This window comes from Lates calcarifer, linkage group LG5 (genome assembly GCF_001640805.2).
Source record: "Lates calcarifer isolate ASB-BC8 linkage group LG5, TLL_Latcal_v3, whole genome shotgun sequence".
Lineage (NCBI taxonomy): Eukaryota > Metazoa > Chordata > Actinopteri > Centropomidae > Lates > Lates calcarifer.
Genome location: NC_066837.1, coordinates 7,249,204 through 7,272,313, shown reverse-complemented (window position 1 = coordinate 7,272,313; position 23,110 = coordinate 7,249,204). Strand labels below are relative to the sequence as shown.

The 23,110-nt window shown below is 39.7% G+C and overlaps 1 protein-coding gene across 6 annotated transcripts in view; it reads right to left on the bottom strand.

The window, feature by feature from the left end:
• Positions 1-23,110, bottom strand: part of dclk2a (doublecortin-like kinase 2a) — a 42,929-nt gene that overhangs the window by 10,893 nt on the left and 8,926 nt on the right. For 3 of the 6 annotated variants that reach the window (XR_007813218.1, XM_018690859.2, XM_051070533.1), the window contains exons 3-11: positions 8,910-9,039; positions 6,985-7,083; positions 6,418-6,468; positions 4,457-4,551; positions 2,732-2,819; positions 2,204-2,309; positions 803-860; positions 261-380; positions 21-167 (exon numbers count right to left, since the gene is read on the bottom strand). Coding sequence is in view for 5 of the 6 variants with exons in the window: in XM_018690859.2 (XP_018546375.1) it covers positions 21-167; positions 261-380; positions 803-860; positions 2,204-2,309; positions 2,732-2,819; positions 4,457-4,551; positions 6,418-6,468; positions 6,985-7,083; positions 8,910-9,039 (894 nt within the window). In the remaining variant the exon portion in view is untranslated. The remainder of the gene's footprint in view (positions 1-20; positions 168-260; positions 381-802; positions 861-2,203; positions 2,310-2,731; positions 2,820-4,456; positions 4,552-6,417; positions 6,469-6,984; positions 7,084-8,909; positions 9,040-23,110) is intronic. The other 3 variants (XM_018690863.2, XM_051070531.1, XM_051070532.1) reach the window with 3 other exon arrangements.

The following is a 23,110-nucleotide window of genomic DNA, read 5'->3' as shown; positions in this document are numbered from 1 at the left end:
GTGTGTGTGTCAGTGCATACCAGCAGGTTCTCTGGCTTAATATCTCTGTGGACGATGTTCATGCTGTGCAGGTACTTCAGAGCTCCCGCAAGGTTGTAGACCATGATGCTGGCGTCTCTCTCTGTGTATTTGGCAGAGGAGGTGATGGCATCAAACAAATCCCCTCCCTGTGCAACAGTAACCACACTGATTACATACCAAAGCACGCACAGAAATGAGGAGTGTACACTGATACTGACAGAGTTAACCTTTTACTGTACCTTGACAAGCTCCATAACCAGGTAGAGTTCAGAGGGAGTGTCCACCTCCTCAATCAGCATGATGATGTTGGGGTGTTTCACCTTCCGCAGCACTGCCACCTCATTTTCGATGAGGTGTTCCTGGAAGACCCACACAAATAATCCAAGTGAGTATGTTACTGTATAGTCCAGAACACAGGATTTACACTGTGCAATTGCTCATAAAAAGAAGCTGCATTGTTGATTGAATTTGAATGGGTGTCAAGGGTGTGTGATTCAGAGTGTGTCATTGTGTGCATGTGAAAGTGTGAAGATAATTTGAGTTAGGTGATAAATAAAACATTACCAACCTAATCTAACCATGAGGGATAAGAGGATCAGAGACAAACAGGCAATACTGTTCTGTATGTGGGTGTTAATAATGCACAGAGGAACTAACATATGACTGCTTCCTTACATTATGTGAGTGTGTATGTATGTGTGTGTGTGTGCAGGTCTGAAGGCAAGGCACAGAAAGAAGAGAGAGGAAATGGGAGAAGGAGATGGTGAGAAGAGAGTGAAACCTTTCCACTGCACTTGGCTTTGTCGATGATCTTCAGTGCAAACTCTTTTCCTGTGGACCTGAACAGAAACAGTGCAATTAGCGCTAATAAAAAAAATAAAAAAAACACTGCCTGTAGTTCAAATCAAGCACTCACTAGAGAGCCTAGTGTGCTCAGTTACAGTGTGCTCCTTTCCAAGTTATTGGAAAAGGTATGTTAGCTGTGTGAGCCAAGTTTATACAGTGAACAGAGATGCAGTGCAGATGCAGGCAGGCTCAACAAGAATCTGAGAATGCATACTTGAAGAGCAATTTAACACCAGGCTGAAGAACAGTGTTTGGATGCCATCTCTGGCTGAAAGTTTCAAGTTTGCTCCATCTCAGACAACACCCAGTATTACTGCTCAGTCAAGTATACTCTGTTACACCTGTAACTACAGCCAACAGTGATACCACAGTGTATTGACACAGCCTATATCAGTGCAGCAAGATGACAGTTTAAACCACTGGAGGCCAGCAGAAAAACAAGATTTTCAGGGGGTTGTAAGTCACTTGTTAGTTCCTTTTTGCAAAATACACATACTATAAGATACAGAGGGACTCTGTGGATTTTCTGACCTTTAGTGTCACTATGTTTTGAAGAGCAAGTCCCTGTTTTGTTTGTCTCTTGTGCTTTGCCACCAGGCACCTGTACTGGCTTGACCAAGCAAGTGATGCAGTGAACATTCCTGCCAACAGTTTCACACTATTTCACTGATAAAGAAATGGAGCAATGCACCAGCAAAGGACAGGGAAGAGGAGGAGAGGACCACCCGCTAATGTTAGTGAATGTATGGATAGCGATCATAAACAATGGAGATTTTAAAATAGTCAAAACATCTGAGTAAGGAATTTCATTCTTGACCTTTGGAAACAGTATATGTAGCTTTCAAGTAAACTTCACAGTTTTCATTCAAGGCATTAAGATTCAACTAAATGCACACAAAGTCTACTTAGCTTAGTTTGTTATGTACACATTCAGAAATTGGCTTTGTAAATGTTTTATGAGGAGGGAAATATGTTCAACACGTGAACCGGGCCTCACAGGGTATCCTTAGGTACTTTCCAGTAAGGTGGATCAGATTATGACAGCACACACTTGACAGGCCTCCTCTCATCATCATCTCCCCTGTCTGCCTGGGCAGTGTGTTGACTCAGAGATTAAAAGGCTAATGAAGTGAATTCACCGCTGGGTTTAATCCATGAGATATTTCCGTCACCACAATGCCTGTCATCAGGACTTAAACACCCTGATGGAGCAGTTATTGCACGTGCCACTTGTCTCATTAAGTAGTGCAACAAGGCCCACTGCTGTGCCATCGCTGTAGATAGCTGCCAACTGTGCATTAAACATTTCCAGTCTGACTGGATGTATTTCACCCACCTCTCCATACAGTCTTTGACCACAGCGAAGTTGCCATCTCCGATGACCTTCCCGACTTTGTATTTTTCCAAAATGGTGGTGGCAGGCAGGTAGCGGTTGCCATTAACTGCTGAGTAGAGATGAAGATTAGAACAGGGAACAGACAAACCCTGCTGTTCAACAAAAACAAGGGAGCTTTAGCGGGAACTCAACCAGTTCTCAGACTGAATTAAGGGACCACATGCTGTGCAACAGAATAACACACTCGCTGGCACAAACATGCAAGGTGATCTCTACTATTCCTCCTGCAGCAGTTACAAGGACTGAACTGAACAGCAATATTATATCCATACACGCAAATACACACACAGTCCTAAAATAACTTAGTTCAGTATTTGCTCACAAAGCAGTGGAAGATTTCACATTTATCCTGAGCACAGGGCTAACTTTACTGCTTTCCTGGGTAAGGGAAGTAAGGGAAGGGGAAGGAGGAAGGAAAAGGAAAAGAAAGAGGACAAGGAATAGGAAAGGAAATGAAAGAGCATGTACCCTCTGGACTCAGTCGATTGCTTTGCTCTTGGTGGTTGTTCAATGAGCCATTTACATTTGGGGAGGAGATGTGATGTGATGGAGGTATCTGCAGGATGCAAAAAGAAACAAAAATAGAGATGAGTGCCTGGCCTAAAACAAAACAAGTAGACAAATCACCATGGCAACCTAGGGCTTTAAAAGCGCCCACAAAACATGCTGCACATGGATAAACCATATAGCTGGTTTATTATTGGTCACTTTTCTTGGTGGCTTTGACAAATGATTTTTTAAATATAGAAATGCCCAAAAAATGAGACTAGCAAAAGAACATTATACGAACAACATAAATGTTAAAAAGCATACACAGTTTTATGATCAGTTATTGCCCAATAAAAAACATCAAACCACTGAAAAGTTGTCATTTGAAAATGTATATATTTTTTAAATTCCTAAACTAAAGAAACTACCTGTGAATATATGGTATGGGGAGATACATTATAAGGTATGCAGCTCAAAAAAAAAGGTGCCAGTGCTGCTGGAAAAGAACCATATCCACTTATCATCACTGCACATAAAACCATTACAGCTCTTAATGAGGGATACATTTGTTAAGAGGGTAATTTCTGCAGAGCACAGCAGTTGAAATTATGACATCCTATGGCTATATTTTTGAAATGTCAGCCATAAATACCACAAGCATTAAAATCACACTAGTGATCTTTTCAATTATGAACAGTATGCACCATAATGTACATCACTTTGCAGTAAGAATCAATTATTTAGTCTAAAAGTGTAGTCCTCTGGAACAAAGTAGAAGGTGGGACAGGTTTAAGGTCTCTTTTCAACCAGGTACATAAAAAAGCTTTTTCCTCTGATAAATAACTTCTCTATGTGTCTTTAGTTTACCTAACTATGTCCATGTGGCTATTTTAGTGAATGAGAGAGAAACTGCCATTAACATCCTTATGCTTCCTCATTTATTTATTCATTTTTTAAAAATCTTGCTCTACTCACCCTCTTTACCAGTGAATTATGAAGCTGTCAGTAAATCATAAAAATCTAATATCCTGTCAAATGAATGTGGATGGATAAGGCTTAGAGAGAAACGGTGGCTCTCTAGAGGAGGTTTGCCAGCTGGCTGGAGCAGTTGGAAACTCTGTAGTTTGGGACTAACACACATCTTACAGATGAATCCATCAATAAACCAGATTAGTATCTCAGACTCTACCAAAAATACATCACAGAGCTGCAACACGGCCTACATGGCTGTCAGTCAGTGACTTGATGACTTGACATAGATTTGTTTCATCATTTTGTATTAAGGAGGTCAGTACAATCTTAAGGGAATAGTTTGGGAAATTTGTTTATTCCCTTTTTCACCAGTAGTTAGATGATACCACTCTGATGGTATGAAGCTTGTGTGAACAGCCAGTAGCTAGCCTGCCTCTGCCAACAAAACCTGCCTACCAGCGCCTTACTTCAGTTCGTTAATTATCATATCATAGCTTGTTTGTTAAATCTGCACAAAAAGTGTAAAAACAACATGTTACTATTTCTTGGCTGGGACCAGTAACTTCCTACAGTATCTGCTGGTTGCCTGGAGACTGCTCAGACTACTGTGAATGCAGTATAACTGTATAAACCATAAGCTGTACATGGTAGATAATGAGTTCGTGTGCAGCTATCTGCTGTGGCTCTCTTGCATGTACAGCATCTACTGTATGTGACATGCATCTGTCTTACCTTAAGACTGGGGGTGGTCCGGGGGCTGGTGGGAGATGGAGTGGAGGACTTGGTGGACTTTGGAGTTGAGATCTGACTACTTGAGACACCATTTACTGTATGGAGAAAAACAGAGGGAGGAGATTTGTTAGAGCAGGGGACAGAGTCTTTTTGATTTTAAGACTAGACCAGTGAGCCATCTTATTCAAAGGTGCCCATCTTTCTGTAGCCATGTAATCCATGGATTTCCAAATTTAAATTCATTCATGGATCCAGGGCAGACTACGGACTGTATATTAAGAGAAACACTACACTGTGTAGCACTTTTATTAAATGTATGGCACCTCAAATCACACATTCACTTTCAGCAGGTTGCCAAATCTCCACAGGGAGGGGCTGTTTGGCCATTTCAGACCAGTAATACATATTAGACCCCCTGATGTGGAGATGTGGATGTTGCCACCCTAAAAGGTCTAAACTAGTGCTGCTGTTACTAACACAAGTTGATATAATGAATGACTCAAAGACTTTGGTTTACAACAAAAAAAGTTTGAGTACTTATAAATACCCCTTATCAGTAGACTTCTCATGTACGTACTATATGAGACATTTTTTTGTGTTTAAAAGAAGGTGCACAGGCACACAGGAGGAACAAGAGCTTCTATTGTTTGAGTGATTCACTCTCTCAAGAACAGACTATTTCTGCCTCACTTTCTCTTGGTTTCTGGCACAAATACAGAGACATAATGCGTCAAACTTTAACTCAAAGTCTCTTCATCTGCATAAACCCAGCTGAGCTGAGGAAAATCGCTTCACACTGCCTACAGGCTGTGTCTTTGTACTGCTGTTTCAGAGTTGTACGTTTTTGTTTCGTTTCACTATAAAAGTCACAGATTCTCAGCCAACTGTCTTCTGGGTATTTCCCTTGCCTTCTTAAAGACACTTCTAAATCAATATTTGAGAAAACAGATGACATGACAATATATTCTACCTTTTAATGTTTTTAAAGTGTGGTTTAACTTTGAGCACCTCAGCTGCCACAGATAAAGTGGAATGTGATGTAACTGTTCAGTGAGAGCAGGATTTAATTGGCACAGCTGAAGAGTGAGTCTAATCAGTTCATGGCTTTAAATCAGTGGATTCTGTAGCAGCTGGCTCTCAGATTAGATAAATGCGTACAGTTCATAGCAGCCCCATGGCTTAGTCAGAGCAAGGGAGAGAAAGGTCAAAAGAAAGGGAATGTCTCTAGTTTTTAAGAGACATATAGCTCAGAAGATGCAACCTGAGGATGCAGCCATCACTGGTTCATGTGGGCAAGAATGAACAAAAAAGTAGTTTGACTGTAATACCACACAATCAAATTAATAAGTGGATGAAAAATGATGAAAACTCTGCTGTTTTTAGATGCTTAGTGGAGTTACAAATGTTTAGTCTGGACTGAGTAGAAAAGATGCTGTCTGCTGTCTGACTCAACGCCTCAACTTGGAAGCTGACATGGCATAAGTATGGTCTACATTAGTATGTAAGATTTAGCATGTTCAACATGGGTTCAGTCAGCAAGTTTATGCTAACATTTGGCAAGTAGCATAACATGCCCGTTTTGTGTATTAGCACGTTATGTTAGCCCTGGGATTGAAAGCAATTTCATCATTATTTTTAGAGGTTTCCTGTCATGAAGAGCTGTTGGACAGTTGGACATTTTGTCCTGTTAGCCGGGCTGTGAAAAAGTCTGATTAACCAGCATCATTCCACAACCTGACGGCCATGTATCGCAGCACAAATTTTTCATTTGGCAAGATATTTCGCTCTAGACCTACCTACACTGACTGACAGCGTTATACTGTTACAGCAATCAGAGCCAGCATTTACTCACAAGAGAAGAAGAGAACCATTTACTCAATTACTTTACCCTATTCATCAGAGTAAATTGATATGTCAGGTGTTGGACAAGGCAAACTGTGTGACACCATCACCAGCCTCACCTGGGGATTTGATTGGAGACTGACTGGTGGAGTAGTGGACAGGTCGCCTTGCTGCAGTGTCACAGGCAAAAAATAAACAAATAAATAAATATAAATGTAAACATAAATATAATTATATATAAACCTCCAGGGCAAAACTAAGCCTTCTGCCACTTTAAACTGACAACCTCTCAAATACCTCTTACGTAAACTTGGCATGATGGCTTGTAGAACACTAATTACTAAGCATAATGCCACCATCTCCCAATGCAGCACACAAATTGCTTAGTCACTCATCACAACTGTTGAAGCTTTAGGATCAGGCTGCCAAATGAAAAGGCTATTACTCAACCTGTCAACAACAGAACTACTTACAGTGTTACTCTGGCATCAGATAAATGGGATTTATGTAATATGTGTGAAACATCTTTTCACAAATATAATGCAATAATTTGCAAGACTTGACCTTTCTGATGAGTAAGTATTTATTCTTTTATCTACACCACACAGGAATGTGTCTTAATTTAACAAGACTAATACAGACAGTTTCTAGACTATTTCTATTGTGTGCACAGTCACATGTCTTACCTGCACCAGGGGACTTGCTGCGTCGTGAAGGTCCAGGGCTCTTAGCTGTCCGGTTGGGGGTAGCAGAACGGCTGTATGATGACTTCAGCACTCTGCATTCTGGAGAGACAACATGCTCAGGGTCACTACTGCATCTATTAACCTTCCTCTATCAACAAACCTGTTCTTTCTTCTCAAAACAGAGTTAATGTGGCACTATTATTCCCAACAAGCTGCTGTGCCGGGGATATGGCCCTGGTAATGTTATTTATGTGAGCTGGTTTCATGAATGCTGGTCACACATGATTATGGAGACAGAGAGGCAACAAAAAACAGTGGAAAACACTGTTTAGTCAAAACAGTTTACAAAGCAGGGAGAAACAGATAAATGACTTATATCATGCTCCAGTTAGGGCTGTGCTGTCACATTTAAGGTATATGCTGACAAGACCATCCTAATGTTTAAGGTTGAGTATCATTTCAGATTTGTTGATATTTGCACCATATATGGTTTTCCAAAATGATACTTTACATATTCCCATACCTTTCCATGCCACCACTTAAAATCTAACAATGCCAAACTTCTCGTGGTTAATTCACCCTGTTGAGTTTTTGAGTTTTGGTAGAAGTAGTGCTATGGAGCAAAACATAACTTCCACTCCAGAGTGCCTTTAAATGATGTCAGAACAGACAACTGATTTATTAATATGTGGTTCTACAGACACATGTTGGTTGTTACCAAAAAATAAAGTATTGAAGTACAATGTTCATACTGATTACACAAATTATTTGTAACATCAGAGGATAGAACATCCCATCCACCCTGAGTACAAGAATCACTTAAAACAGGGTAGCCTGAGTCCTGAGTCTCTGGTGATCAGCAGAGTTGTATAAAAACTGAACATATTCATAAGAGTCCAGGTCAGGAGGAGCATAAGCTCAGTTCTGTGTCTTTTTGTACCTCTTCTGATCACTTTTTTTTTTTTCCTTTTTGCGTGATCTATTAAGCAGACCATTTTCTACATTTTTATTCTTTCATTTTTTCAACAGTAGAGTGCATACTGGTCCTATTTTGCAAAAGGAAGAGCAGCTTCTGTACCTTCAGCAGAGAGTACGGTGTGCCTTTTTTGTTCTTTCAAAGACCTAATTCTTAAAAGTGGAGCAGAAGAGTCTAAGTGGGACGATAGCTCTAAACTACATCTGAAAATGACCCATCCACCATCACTCATCCTCAGTAGCAGTTAACACAGTATGTGTTAGGATATGTCTCCCTGCTGTTAGCTAACCTGACAAAACAACATAAAAATTAAACAGGATGTCAATACTTTGGACTGTTACTAAAATTAAATCCTATTTCCTTCCCGTGAGGTCGTCCAGTCTTGGTTGAAGCACTGTGTAGCTGTGACAGTGAATGGATCTGCTGGCTAGCTGCTTTAAAGAGGTCATGCCCTGCCTATGTGCTCTCAAACTTTCAGAGAGATAAAGGGGAGATACCAAACATAATATAAGAATATATGGACAACGCATACAGTACAGAAGATGAACAGAAGCACACAAGAATGAGATTTCACTCGGACAAAAATGCAACCACTTTTCCTTTCCTGCCAGCAAGGATGTGTGTGTGAAAATGTGTAGCAACTATGCTTTTTTTGTTGATGCTGGACTTTAAATCGACTGTAATCAAATACGAAATTTTTCTTTTCTCTATTAAATTCTCATAATTTTAGATTAAACTGGTAGGAGAGTCATATAACAAACGGGTCTCAATTCATACACACACACACTGATCTCATATCCTGCTGTCAACTTCCGAAAGGAAAAGAGTGTTGCAAGCACTTGTGAGAGTGGGGAAGAACACTGAGGCTAACACATACACACAGACACAGATACACACACGCACACACACACAAAGAGATGGATGTTTAGTTAGTCTTAGTCAGGCCTACCAGTCATAAAGGCTGTGGAAGCCTTACCACTGTGATCCAACACAAAGTCGTCCTGGGCATAGCGGTATTTCTCTGGGCCGCAGGCTATAAACACATCATCATCTCCAAAGAAGTCCTGCAGGCAGGTAATCTGGAGGAAGAAGGGTAAGGAGAAAGGAGAGGTCAAACAGATTAATTATAGGGGTATAATACTCATTTACCTCTTTCCATATATAGAGGAGGTGGTGAAAGAAGTGATTGGATCCTTTATGTAAGTGGCAATAACCCTAACCCTCACCCCCTAGCCCTTTTCTTTTCTAAGTTTTAAGTGTTAACAAAATATGCTTACTATCAGCAAAGTGCTGCTTGTAGCTACTTGGGGTATCATAGTCAAAGGCTTTCACATTTTACACACTGTGAGCAACAAAAGGAGAAAATTAAACATAGATATGAACCAAAAAATCTGCTTTCCATATGTAAGTAAACGCAACTTCTGATTGACAAAGGCCAATTAAAATCAGTCAGTGTGATGCATGTGGTACGATAAGGCTGTTACTGTGTGACTCTGTATGTGTTTGAGTGACACAGAGCCACAGAGTATAACAACACTATGAGGTCAAAACACCCTGACATCCAGAATACTGCAGAGTCAATGCAGAATCATAGAAGGGAAGCAGTACAGTTACAGTTAGCGTTTGTGCCGCAGGGTAATTTGTCTTGCTTTTTCTATTCTGTCTCACACTGTGATCGTCATTTTCTCTGCAGCTAGCAGTGATTTTTCTTTTACACCCACCACCCACCCCTGGAGATGGAAACAGGAGTTACTTTTAAACTACAGTGAGTTGTGCCTACACACACACACACACACACACACACACACACACACACACACACAGATTATCCCTTTGTTGCTGTAGGTGGACATGTAGGAAGACAAAGGAGGAAAAGATCCGTTCATTATCCCACCCCCCCATCAAATGCAAGCGCACCCACACATTGGCAGGCATATGTGCATGCACAGAAACACACACACATACACATACACACACACACACACACACACTTGAAACAAGAGGAAGAGGGGAAGTACAGCATGGCTGAAGATTATGGGCAGATGGATCCTCTAGGGGAGATTGGGGGCTGACACAGTGGGGGGAAAGTGTGTGTTTCTGTGTGTGGGTGTGTGTGTAGAGGATGGGTATTAGAAGAACCGGTGGTCCAGAAAAGCTAAATGACTGCTGAGGAGCACAAACAATCTCCATGGTAAAAAGAAGAGGTGGATGCTGACAGAAAAGGAAACAGAAGTGGAGGAGGAGTGAGAATTCTGACGACTAAAAATTCAAACGAGTAATATTTAACACCATAAATATATATAATATTCAGTGAACTCAATTGCACATCCATTAATAATAAATAAGACACTTCACATGACACTTCTGCATGTCCTACATTCAGACACCATATATTAAAAATGAAACAGGATGCAGTATACATAACACTCTCATAAATAATCAAAAACAGTATTTCATGGCCTTAATATGCCCCTGTTGTCTTATCTTTGAGGCAAACACGTTACCTTTTTACTTGGCAGCAAATGAAAAGAAACTGTGAAAGTAGAAGAGGAGTGCCTGTGTAATATGTGTCCATATGGAGCTGTGGCACATTATCAAAGGTTTGACATAGCTGGAGTGGTTGCCATTCTTTAGATGAGTTCTCACTCTGGAACTTGGCAGCTGCTTGCTAACACCATACTGTCAGGGCACAGGTGTTAGAATCACCATGGCAACAGCCCACAGGGACAGTCTAATGTATGTGTCAAAAATGGACTCTAGTGTAGAGCAAGCTAGGACAGTGAGAGACTATTATATGTAGATATTAGACTATATTTCTCAGTGACCTCTGACCTTAACCCATACACTGCTTCCTCCAGTATGTGGACATTATCAGTTACAATACCATCCTGTATTTTTCCATCCACTCAGTGGACTGTGTTGGGATAGAGCTTGTTGGATGTTTGAGGACAATGGGAGACAGCAGCACAGGGACTGCAGAGGTGAACACGGTCCCCTGACGGGGAAACCAATAACTGTGATGAAATCAGCAGTCAGAGGACCTTGGAGACAGCTAAAGGATTAGATTCAACATTTTGGAAAATATACTTATTTTCTTACTGGTAGATATGAAGATGCCTGTAAAAAATTCTGAAACATAACCCTCTGTAAAATAGTAAATTTACATTTGTAGGGTTTTTCTAAGGATTAAACAAACAAGTAACTTTAGTAGTTCTGGTACAGGGATTGCAAACAGAGATAGGCTAGCTGTTTCCCTCTGTTTCCACTCTTTATGCTAAGCTATGCTAAGAGTGCTACCGATGTTTTCATCTAAGAAAATAAGCATATTGCCCAAAATGTCCAAAACTTTGCTCTAAGTCATGTGAGACTGTTTACCATGATTTACCATGAGCCAAGCTCTGTATTTACACTAAGCAAACCATGGCAGACACATTAACTAAATTACCTCACATTAATTCAACTACAATATCAATCCAGGCTTCAACAGGCCTTTGCCTGTTATCTTGCTGTTGCCCCAGGACATACTTGCCCCAGCACCCCCTGAGGCAACAGGTTTATTGTGGAAAAAAGGAACCCCAGGCTGTTGTACATATATTATATATCTTTGCTGAGAAGACCCCTCACTGAATTTTCATTTACTTTCACCCTTGGACACACCTCTCTCTCTGCAAGCCTATCAGGGCTGTGGCCTGTGATAAAGTACTTTTCAGCTGGCCAGTGACGCCCAGGGGAATGCAGGGAAATGAAGACAAATGGTGCCTGTACAGACAGGGTTTTTAAGAGGTGACAATGAAATGAGGTCAAGTGGTTGAGAAATTACGTTCAATGACAAAGAGTGTGAAATGACTGCATTTTAACAGATGTGTTTGTAACTGAACCATTTACTATTCCCCAGAAAGAGATTGTATATTTACATTAAGGATGATGGTAAACCCTTTGAACTAAAGTGTTTTTGTTTATTTTGAGATCACTCATTATTAATGTCTAACCTTATTATATTAGAAGAGGTTTGTGGGGTAAGAGAGGATATGACTAAGGATTGTTATATTATTGACACAACACGTAGACATACTGTATATAGTATAGTACTACTATTTAACAGGGTTCACAAGAGTTAAGACACTTTGTATGTACAGGAAAATAAACCACTGCTTAAACCTACAGTGGAAAACAGTTGTCAACACAACATTGACATATCATCACCTTTTAAGTTGATATGACAAACTTGTTAGTAAACAGTTATTCATTTACACATCCAGCAGTTACAGCGCAACATTATCTTTCATTCTGAGGCTTGTTCCTGGACACGTAGTCAATGTAATTCTAAAAAAGGGATATATCTGGCTCTTTAGCTGTGTGATAACAGATACGACAAAGCACACTTCTGACCACACCCAGGTGTCATATTCACATGTGTACAAATGCTGGCAACTGATTGATATTAGCTAATCACCAGTCATATTCATGAAGATGATGTCTTAACAATCTGCCCAGCTCTCACTCATTCATTATGTCACCATTGTTGGTTACGATTTGATCCCTCCAGCCACGGGCTGCTGTATTGGCTGTGTAGATTGATTACTCCCTCCACCGCCCCACTTGCCTGCAGTTCTGGATTCTTTATGCCTGAAGTCACCATCACTCATCTTGTACATTTGTATTTATATTTTATTTTTAATTTTTACATCTCACTGAAATTTGTCTGTTGGGGTTCAGGTAATTGTATACATATAACAATGTAAGTAAATGCATTGAATGGTGAAATCCTCTGACATCTGAAAAGTTTAGATACTGACATTGCTGTTAAAACTAAAAGCATTACACATAAATTAGATACTTTGTGTAAAATACAGCATATGTGAACATGAGTCTTTTTGTTTTGCAAAATTTCTGCAGAGGATCATTTGGAATAAAGGAGTGTATGAATGTCAGACTGCATTGTCCGTGTTTCTCTTTGCTCTTGTCAACCACAGCCAGGATAAACAGCCAATGGCAATCCATCGCCAGCGCTGTCCTGCTAGGCCCTGTCTCGGCCAATCAGTGAAGTGAACTGTTTGCAGCATTCTGTATTGGCTGGCTGACGTGTCTTGAGGGTAAACTGAAGTTTTGCCCTCCAAGATGCGACACCCCCTCCTCTCGTATGTCTGACCTTCTCTTGCTCTCATCATCCGTCTGTGTCCTTCGTTTTTGCCTGCTGTACTTTCTGCCCTGCTAAGCTTGGCAACAGAGGAGATACAGGCCAAGGTCTTAAAAGTGTGTTAGCATATGAAAGTATCAAAGGAATCTGTTTATTAGACCAATTATAAACCCTTACCTTTTAAAAAACATTATCTCAGTGACTGCAAAATGAACCTAAAGTTTGAACAAATATAAGAGAGGGGTTTTGATTTTCAAGGCATGGAAACAAACCCAAACTATCAACTATATAAAATATTCACCATATATACAGTATCAATATACTGCATCTAGTTCTTAAGGGGGAAATTGTCTTCTCTTGTGCTTAAATGAGAGCTTTGTTCCAAATACAAGTGCCACAGAACAGCAGGAGCTGATTATTTGGGGTAGTGGAAAAGACTGCAAATGGCTGGAGAGGAGACACATATGAGACTAGAGGCTCTCCTTGTGATGGCTGACAGGATGATCACTGTAATCATTAGGTATCACCAGCCCCATTTACCTCCAGACCCCTCATTGCTGCTCATCACCCTAAACCAAATGAGCAAGAGGCAAAAAAGGTGGGTGGAGTCCTGTGGGAAAGGCAAAAAATAAAAAGCAGACAGATCAAGATCTCTGCCTTTTGCCTTGGGGAAGGTCAGCCCACACACTACTCCTGCTGTTACAGAGGAAAAGAACCTTTCATGTTAAATTAGATGCATTCTTCATGCAAGCTCTCACTTAAACTGTTAACATGAGAACATGCAGATAGCTGGATGCCTATTAAGTATGTCAGGGTGATGCTAAAGCTAAAGCCAACCAGGTTATTAACTCAATTTGAACTCTTACTCACAGACAGGGGCTGACATTTAATTCCTCTGGATTAGAGCGGTAAATCTCAGACACGTGTAACAGCCAAGGTGTGGGCGGTGGAATGAAAAAAGCAATGAGAAGTCTAAGCTTATCATTAACTCATTCCTTTGGATTCACTACGTTGGCCACATTACTCAGCTTTTTTTTTTTAAAACAAATTCAAGTTTCTTTCAATCTTTAAATTATGCGACAAGCAAGAACCCATTGCTCACTGAAGGTACTGAAGCAGAAACATGATGAGCGAGCATGTCTTCTTTGAGTTTTCATAAACAGGATTTCATTAATGCATGAGGGATATTTCAGAACAAAAGAGGCATAAATTCAAATTGGCAGTTTCCCTACATTTGTAGACCAATTTAGAGAAACTCCAAAGAAGTGCAGTGAACTCTTTCTCACACCAGCCTGTGGCAGGTCGGTCACATATTACACAGCTGTCTGGCTCTCTCTCTCTCTCTCTCTCTCTCTCTCTCTCGCCTTCTCCTCAGAGTCATAGTTACACTCAGAAAGAGAGACATTACAGTACATAACCTCAGGGTGTCTGAATGTACAAGAGTGCTGAGTTCTTTATACTAAAATGGAGCTGGGAGTGGGAGCATGAGCCTAAACATGCACACACACAACTTTTAGCCCAAATGAGCCTGAGTAGATTACCTTGCTCATTTAGACAGTGAGACTTACAGAATTGCTGTGGTTCAAAGAGATCCACAAGAGATGCATAAAATTGTTTGTTTTTGCTGCCAATTACCAATGAACATAATCCTCAGTCTCCAATTAAAAACCAACAAAATTAATGCATTTAAAATTGCTACTAGGCAATAAATGCTCAAAATCTGATATTGCAGTTCCAATAAAAGTCTCCAGAGAACTGCACTAATATCTCTTAGTATATACAGTAGCTCATGGTTGTAGTACTTAAAGTAATTGGTAAAAATAAAAACTGTCCACTAACATAAGCATCAACTCTCATAAGCCAGGAGTTACACCTCAAGACAACTAAGAGAAGAGACACTGTTTGATGTGCAAATGAACTTCACCATCAGTATCAGATACACGCTACAGCTGTCAGAATCACTTACATAGATCTCATGATCTGCCCAGTGCAACAGTACTCCGAACATCAATATGCCAAATGTTGCTGAGGCAATCAGGGCTTGCTTGCATGATTAAACTCAAGGAGACAAACAAGAGTGTGTGGGCTGGGGTATGAATGCAACCTAACAGTATCATGATGTCAACTCTCCTGTTGGGAGAGTGAAAGGCCCGCTGCAAAGAATGGATGAACGCCAGGCTTGGACGAACAAAACAAAACAAAACAAGTGGTTGAGATCACAAAGCACACAATGGGCGCCCTCCCCCTCTGTAGCCTCCACACGTTCTGCACAGCAGACAGCCCCGTGCCCCCCTGACACCCCGGCTCTCTGTCGTCTGCCGGCTTTTTGTTTTCCTGTCTGTCAGTGCAGGGTATCATGCCAGCACTTGTGAAAACTGGAGCAGGCACTTTTGCTGTAAAAATACAATGAAGTATGTCTGAATTTCCCACCAAGACTAGGGGAAAGCATTGATGCAGTGTGTGTGACTGGGTGTGAAAGCCATCTGCTAGTACAAGAAAGAGAAGTTATGGATTTATAGGTTTTTATCTCCAAGGGCCAAACAGCTACCAAGTTATGCCAAAGGCTTCATTTTATTTGACTTGCTCTGATTCTGTCTCTGACTGCCAAGCTTTTATTTTGACAGTCAAATAAAATGTATTAATATAAAGCAAAGTTAGGAATGTAGCATTTCAACTTCTTGTCTCCACATACTGATTCTGATACTTCAGTATCAGTGCTTCAGTTCAAATCTGTAAACTTCATAGCATGGGACTCATTTTAATCAAGGTTGCCTCAGAGGACTCTACTACAGTGGCCTTACGAGATTAACATACTGCAACTGAAGAAAACACACACAAATAGATGAGCACAATCAAATTAAGAAAACACTACAAATATACAAAACACTAGAAAACATAATAAACCAATGATATATCAAGCTGCAGCATACCATACTCTACAGTCTGTACAGTATAAGGCACCCTCCTAAGACCCTGAATTTGGATGAGTAAACAGAGGAAGGATCTCTCCTCTAGGATAGATGGATAAATATGCTAGGTACAGAGCACACAGGTAGTAGATTAAATGTAACAGCAATGTCAAATATAAAGACATTTCAAGCAAAAAGTGCCTCTGTAAGTCTGTACTATGATATTTACCTTGCAACATCACCAAACACTGTTTGAATTCAGGACATGATAGCATGATTCATCGGTGAGTCCAGAATAAACAAAAGCATATCATTGGACCTCACCGTGAATACTCCTGGTTGAACAGTGTCACTGCACTGGTGTCAGATGGTGCTGTATACTAACGACAGCACGGAACAATAGGTGGGCATGCAAATTTCATGGCTGTTGACCTAAATGGCGGCGTTTAATCCAGACTTGGCCCTGAAAACAGCTCAAGCCTGACAATCAGATGGAGGCCTTGTGTGGCCTTGCCTCTAGCTAGTCAGAGAGGGAGATAGCAGTACTAATCTGTCTGTAACTGCCAGCATGCTTCACCGTCCTGCTGAGAGGGCGTGCAAACGACAAGATATCATCACCGTCAATATGATAACAGGCTGAGCAGAATTCAGACACCTTAATGAATGTAAACACTTGTACTGTTGTACCAAGATAACAGAGCAGCATGTCCCTGCTAACACATGGCCTGTACGACATGGAGTGGTTTAGAGTATTGGGGCCATGGGGCCATCATCATTAGGAGCGTGCCATTTGAGGTGATGCCATGATGCATCAGCGTCACGCTTTCCAACATCCACCTCCCACTCACGCATGACAATGCCCCAAAAACACAGCAATCCAGGAACTATGAACTCTAGCTGTTATCTTAATGACATGTTGGGAATAAAAGATTTACTCCTACTCCAAGGTGATTTTTCTTATCAGTGCTATGAGTATTTTTACTGTATATAGTACTCATGTTCCTAGAGTTTCTTCCTAAAAACAATCATTTTCACAAAGCTGCTGAGGGTAACTTTCACTAAGGAATTAAGTCAATATGGAGTGTGTCATAAGTAATGAAGTTGTTTTCTTTTTGTATGCACAGTGATTGGACAAGAAACACGTCCATGTCACTCAACTCTAGGAAGTGTGAATGCTGTTGTTGCATTTCTGGAAGTGGAAAGAAAGCTGGAACTAACTAAAATTTGAAACAAACAAATAAGGAAATTGATGAGCATACTCAGCCAAACTGAGCTGGTTTTCCCAAACAAATTTTCACTGCTTCGTTCAAGATGTCACTACAATTTACCTGTTTGTAAAAGTAATTGTTATTTTATGTATTTTATCCCCTCTCCTAGCCATCTACTCTGTTCTTCTTGGTCTTTAAATGCTTTTTTATGGCTTCAATTCATTTGTTTTCTTTTTTGTTTGTTTGTATATGTAATGTCCTGGGTAATGAGCCTCCACACATAATGCTAATTGCCCTTGAAGGTATAAATACATTTTTAGTGAACTGTGAATGGACTGTGCTTAATGATGGTAATAAAGATAGCTTTTACAAATGTATTTGTGCTTTGGCAGCTACTTTTAGGACAGATTAGATCTAAACGCAAGGCACAAAAATACACATACATGGATTTTGTTAGTGACTGAATAAAGAGCTATGTGCAAAGTTATGGAGAAAATGTCTCAGCTATTACAGTTCATGGTCACAGACAGAGAAAAATCATTATGAATGCCACACATAGATAATGGATGTTAGTCCGAATTCTTCCATTCTATATCTATATCCTGAAAACAATATAAAATAAGAAAGAAAAGTCCTGCATGGTGCACTTTTAGATGGAGTTTTCCCAGTGTGTCTGCCTGCTGCTCTCGCTCGCAGCATGATGTCAAATTCTTTGGGACATGATGAAACTGCTGCAGTGCTGAGACCTTTGAGTGACCTTCAGTTTTTGTTGTGCACACTATACGCATGCAGAAGACCTAATGCACTTGCCTCTAAGAATTTCAGTCAAATGCACTGACAAGACTGAGTGATAAACAATGGGGGGTAGAGAGAAAGTGAATGAAAAATCTAATTAAGTTTATGTAACTGAAACAGCTTGAATTACTTTTGAATTACTTGACTTACTTGAATTGCTTGTGTAGGTTTTAGAAGAGACACAGTAACTGTGTCTTCAGGTCATTATAAAAGATACAATACATCCCATTAACCACTGCAAAGATGTAAATAAAAAATATTACATTTGAGCTTACTGTTCAATTATCAGTGCCGAGTCCCATTTCCTCTCTTATTCCTCAGCTTGCTGTGTGGACTGAAAAGGCCTTTAAAGATTTCAGGGGGACGAGTCTAAATGGTCCTGGTCTGTCTCTAGCCCCTGGTTAATGGGCAGACTGGCTGTCATCCTGATAACATCACTGAGTGAAAAGGATCGTGAAAGGCAAACATGTTTCAGGATTTTTACGTATTTTCCCAAGCACACTGTTGAGGGCAGATGTTTTTAGACAGAGAAAAACAATGTTCAATTTATCCAAACTTTGAGCCACATGTAAGGCTTATCCCTACATGCTGTTTCTGGGAAAAAAAAACCAATGCACACGTAGTACTGTTTTTTCACCTGTATTAGATATGTTCAAATTCAGTATGACAGACAGTAGTATAGCTACTTGATCAAAACTCTGTATGAGTGATGGATATGTTTTATGGTACTATGATTTGAACTGAAAGAAGATTGAAGATTGAAACTTGTATGTTTATGCAGTCACATCTAAACCTGAGAGCTGTGACATGTAAACTGAATCTACTTACTATTTGTACAGGAGGCTACATGTAGGATTAGTGGCCCACAACTGTGAAAATGTAGCTCTTAAATTATAGTGTCAAGTTTGTACTGCTAAGAAAGAGTCAGAATACTTTAGACAACTTTATAAACTTTTAAATAAAACACACATTTTAAATCTTAGGTATTAACATGTTTCATTTGACAATAAATATAATGAAAACAAATGGAAGTGAAAGAAAATAATGTTTAGCCTCCAAGATTGGGGAACTATAAATAATAATTAGAAGATTAAAGTATTCCTGAATTACTATTTTTCTTTTTCCACTTAAATAGATTTTATTCATTATGTGTTTGTAATTTTTAAGTTATGTTGTGCCCTCAACCTTTGTCAATGTCAGATCAAATGTAATAATTGATTATTCACTCAAACCACCCACTGAGTATTTATCCATGGAAAAATGGGATTTCCTCTTATTGTTGTGTACCACATTGATCTCTAATGTTTTAATAACAGTACCACATGCCGGCTGTCTTTCCTCACCTATTATGTGTCAGAGTCACTGGGGGCTGAAGGCCACACTGGGTAAAAGGCAGGGAGAGAGCCTGGCCTTAAGTGACCTTAAGTACAGTACATTGTATCTTTTTTCCCTTTATTTCCCTGAACAGGTCATATATCAGAACTTCTCCAAAAATGCAACACACCATAAGAGGTCCTTGCTGAATGGTCGACAAGCAGTTTCTACTTTTCAGATGTAGGATTCTGAACCCGTCAATGTGACATTCACACCCACTTCATGCCTCTCTAGCTCTCCTTTTTCCTTTGTTACACATCTATTTGTAGCACCTCTCATGTGAACAACCAAGTGCAACACTATGAATGTCTTCTGGGAGAGACCGTCTAAAAGCGCGAGACCATTCTGCTCAGGTGTAAACACTTCTGCCTTTCAACACAGTGGGATAACACATCATACAAGCTCTCTTAATACAATTAGGATTTAATATGAATCACCTAAAACTGAACCACAACAGTAATGTGGACTACATAGCATTATCCTAGCGCTGCAGAAAACCAATGGAGAAATAAATAAATTGAGAATTAATATCTTTATTCTCATTGTCTAAAGTATATTTAAACAGAAAATGCTGCAAATTCCTGCACCATTCAATCATGAATGAAGTCACTATTAAGTTAAATTAATTTTGTTGGCTGCTCAACTATAGTGTTTACAGTTCAATACTACACTAGCTCCTTCTTTTTATCACATGGAGCTTCCTCACTATATATTTCTTTATCTTCCTTGAATTATTCCTGAATGATTTCTACATAAAAAAAAGAAAAATTTAGCAAGTACTGGACTGCTGACTGTTCCCTAAATTAATGAATGCATTGATTAAACAATAAAAAATAGGGAAATCTTATTTTCTGCCTGCCCAGTCAGCTTTGAGATGTAAAATAGGGTTTTCTCTCAAAAGAAGCAGCTGATTCTGCTGGCCCTGATAACCAAGGTCTACAATTAACATTCAGTCTGAGGGGCAGCTTTGAATTGAAGAGGGAGAGTGGACAGAGATGTATTGTGTGAAGATACTCACTCACATATGCACATCCATGAACATGCTCACACAAACACACAAATACAAACACACAGACACACAGACACACACACACACACACACACACACCTGACAGCTGCACTTTAACCCTCCCTTCCACATTATAGGTCTAATTATCCGGTGGTGGCCAGGGCTCCAGTGGGGGGCCTCTGTGAGTGTGTGTGTGTGTGTGTGTGTGTGTGTGTGTGTACCAGTGGGAGAGGGGCTGCAGCACAGATCGGGTGGCTGGGACCTGTGATTTGATTTTGGAGGAGCAGATGGCAGGCTGCTGCTGGAAGGCATTTGGAGTGTGTGTGTGTGTGTGTTTATGGGTGTGTGAGTGAAGAGCTTTACTTTCTAAGAGTGTAAAGTAAAGCTTTTTATAGAATCTTTGGGCTTTGTTCAAACTGCTATGTTCACATGTGATGCTCATTTAAAGAACTGCTAATATATGTTACAATATACACTTAAAATAAAGAACTGGCACAGAAACCAAAGACGAACACTGCTTCTGATAAGGGAACACACTAGACAGATGATTTGTTAATATTTACAAATACATATGATATTAGATTACTGTATATTTTTTTTTTTTTTTTTTTTTTTTTTTTTTTTTTTTTTTTTACTGTATATTACAGTTGTGGATGAATCACACATTAAAGCAAGTCCCTATATATAATAGACACGTGGCAACTCTCAAAAATGTGTAAAGCGTGTCCATAGTATGGCCTGTTAGAAGTTCAGTATCTGTTTCTGTGCCCTGCTCCACAGTATTGTAAGATCATTTTTCAGATACAAACATGGAACATGGAAAGCATTTTTTTCTCTCTTTTGCTGGAGACCACTTCCCTCTCCTAATTAATGGGCTTGCTGAAATTGCTATCGATCTTCTGGTCTGACTTGGTGGTTTAAAGGCAAACAAGCTTCCCAAAATGTCAGTGTTCTTTTAACAGGAACTGACATTAGGAAATGCCCTCCTTCACTACAGACAAAATATAAAAACTTTCCAGTAGTACAGCTACTATAAATGAGTAATTTTATTCATTTATCTTTTAACGAAAAAGTGTATTAACAGTACAAGGATGCACATTTATGGGTTAGGAAATGTCGCCACTATTAAGTGAAAGAGATGCATCTCAGAAGTCAGTGATTTTGAATGTTTCAGATGTTTCAGATAAACTGAAAAGCTAAGTGTTCCTTTATGGGTTGACAAAAGTCTCCAAATTGTCAAGCTGAATAAACTATTTAAATATCCAGTGAATCAGCTGAAAAATACATTACACAAAGCTGAAAACAGCACATTTTTTTCTTCATGTCATCAAAGGTTGATGATTTGAAGGAATATGGTTTTCATAGAACAGCGATGGACGTGAGAAACAGCCTTTTGTTTGTCTAGCCACCAGTATGACACCACTCAGGATGTGAAAAGAGGCTTATCAGGGCAGAGAGGCTCCATGAAAGAGGTCTCCAATCAAGTCAAGCTGTCAGATTATCGAGATGTGTTTGGTCTGGGAGAGTGTTACCTCCTCTTCAAGCAGAAGCATTACCAGGAGAAAGCTAATGCTTTTCCATTCAACTCTCCAAGTAGTCAACATATAGAAATAAAGATTACTCTAATTAAATTATGTTGTCATATACACAATTTATTTTTGACTGGGGAAAAAAAATCACTTTAGCCTCCGCTCAAGAAAGCACCCACTGACTTAAAGTGAATTGACCTCTATTATCAAGGACAGGATATTGTCAGGTGTCCAGCTCAGTCCCAGGATCATGTTACAGGCTTAATGGGTTAAACCTCTGGATTAGACTTTTAATTCAATTCTGAGACAGTCCTGTTGAAGCCAAGGCAAGTCTAAAGAAAACAAAGCCTTTTTTCAGTAGTCATTTAGACATTATGGCAAGAGCACACTTGGTGTCTTTCCAATTTCTGGTTGCTGCTGCTGCTGCTACAAGGTTGCTGCACTGACAGATGGGACTGAAACATCAAATTCTGTCTGCTGCTGAAAAGAACATTCACACCTATGATGAAGCAGTTTGCTCAAAAACCAACAAAGCAATCATACGAAGGCTTTATGACACAGAAAAATGATTGCAGATTTTAAATATATACAAGGTTATCGCTGTTAAAGAGGGCCTGTTCATGTTAAATGAGTGGAAAAACTAGAACATGATTTAATTTCTCAAATGCAGTCTAACCAGATTACACCGGCAATGTCTATTAACAGCACCAGTTAAGTACAGGACATTGCTGGAAAATTTGTCAATGCCAATTAGGCTTCAAATTTGATATATCTAAAACAACAATTCCTTGTCTAAAATGTCACATAACTCTTCTAAATACAACGTCTGGACAAGACTTCCTAAATATAAGGAGGCAACTGGAACAGTTAAGAAGCCAAAAGAGCTTTTTATAAAAAGTTCAAATATGCATCCTGTGCTCCCCACACCTTATTGTCTTTGCTGACACAGTTGCATTTGTACATTCCCCCCTCATGCACATAAACATTAACCTCGAAAATTGATTATTAACACAGGGACTGTTGCTTTTATCCAAAAGACACTACTGTGGAGGACTTGAGCATTTGGTGACACCATGTAAGACGAGTAATAGAAGAAACTAGTCTCCATCGGCATTCAGCTGATGGTGGAGAACTTTACAGGGCCAGATTGATGGAGGGCTGGATGGATGGATTTAATGTTCTAGCAAAG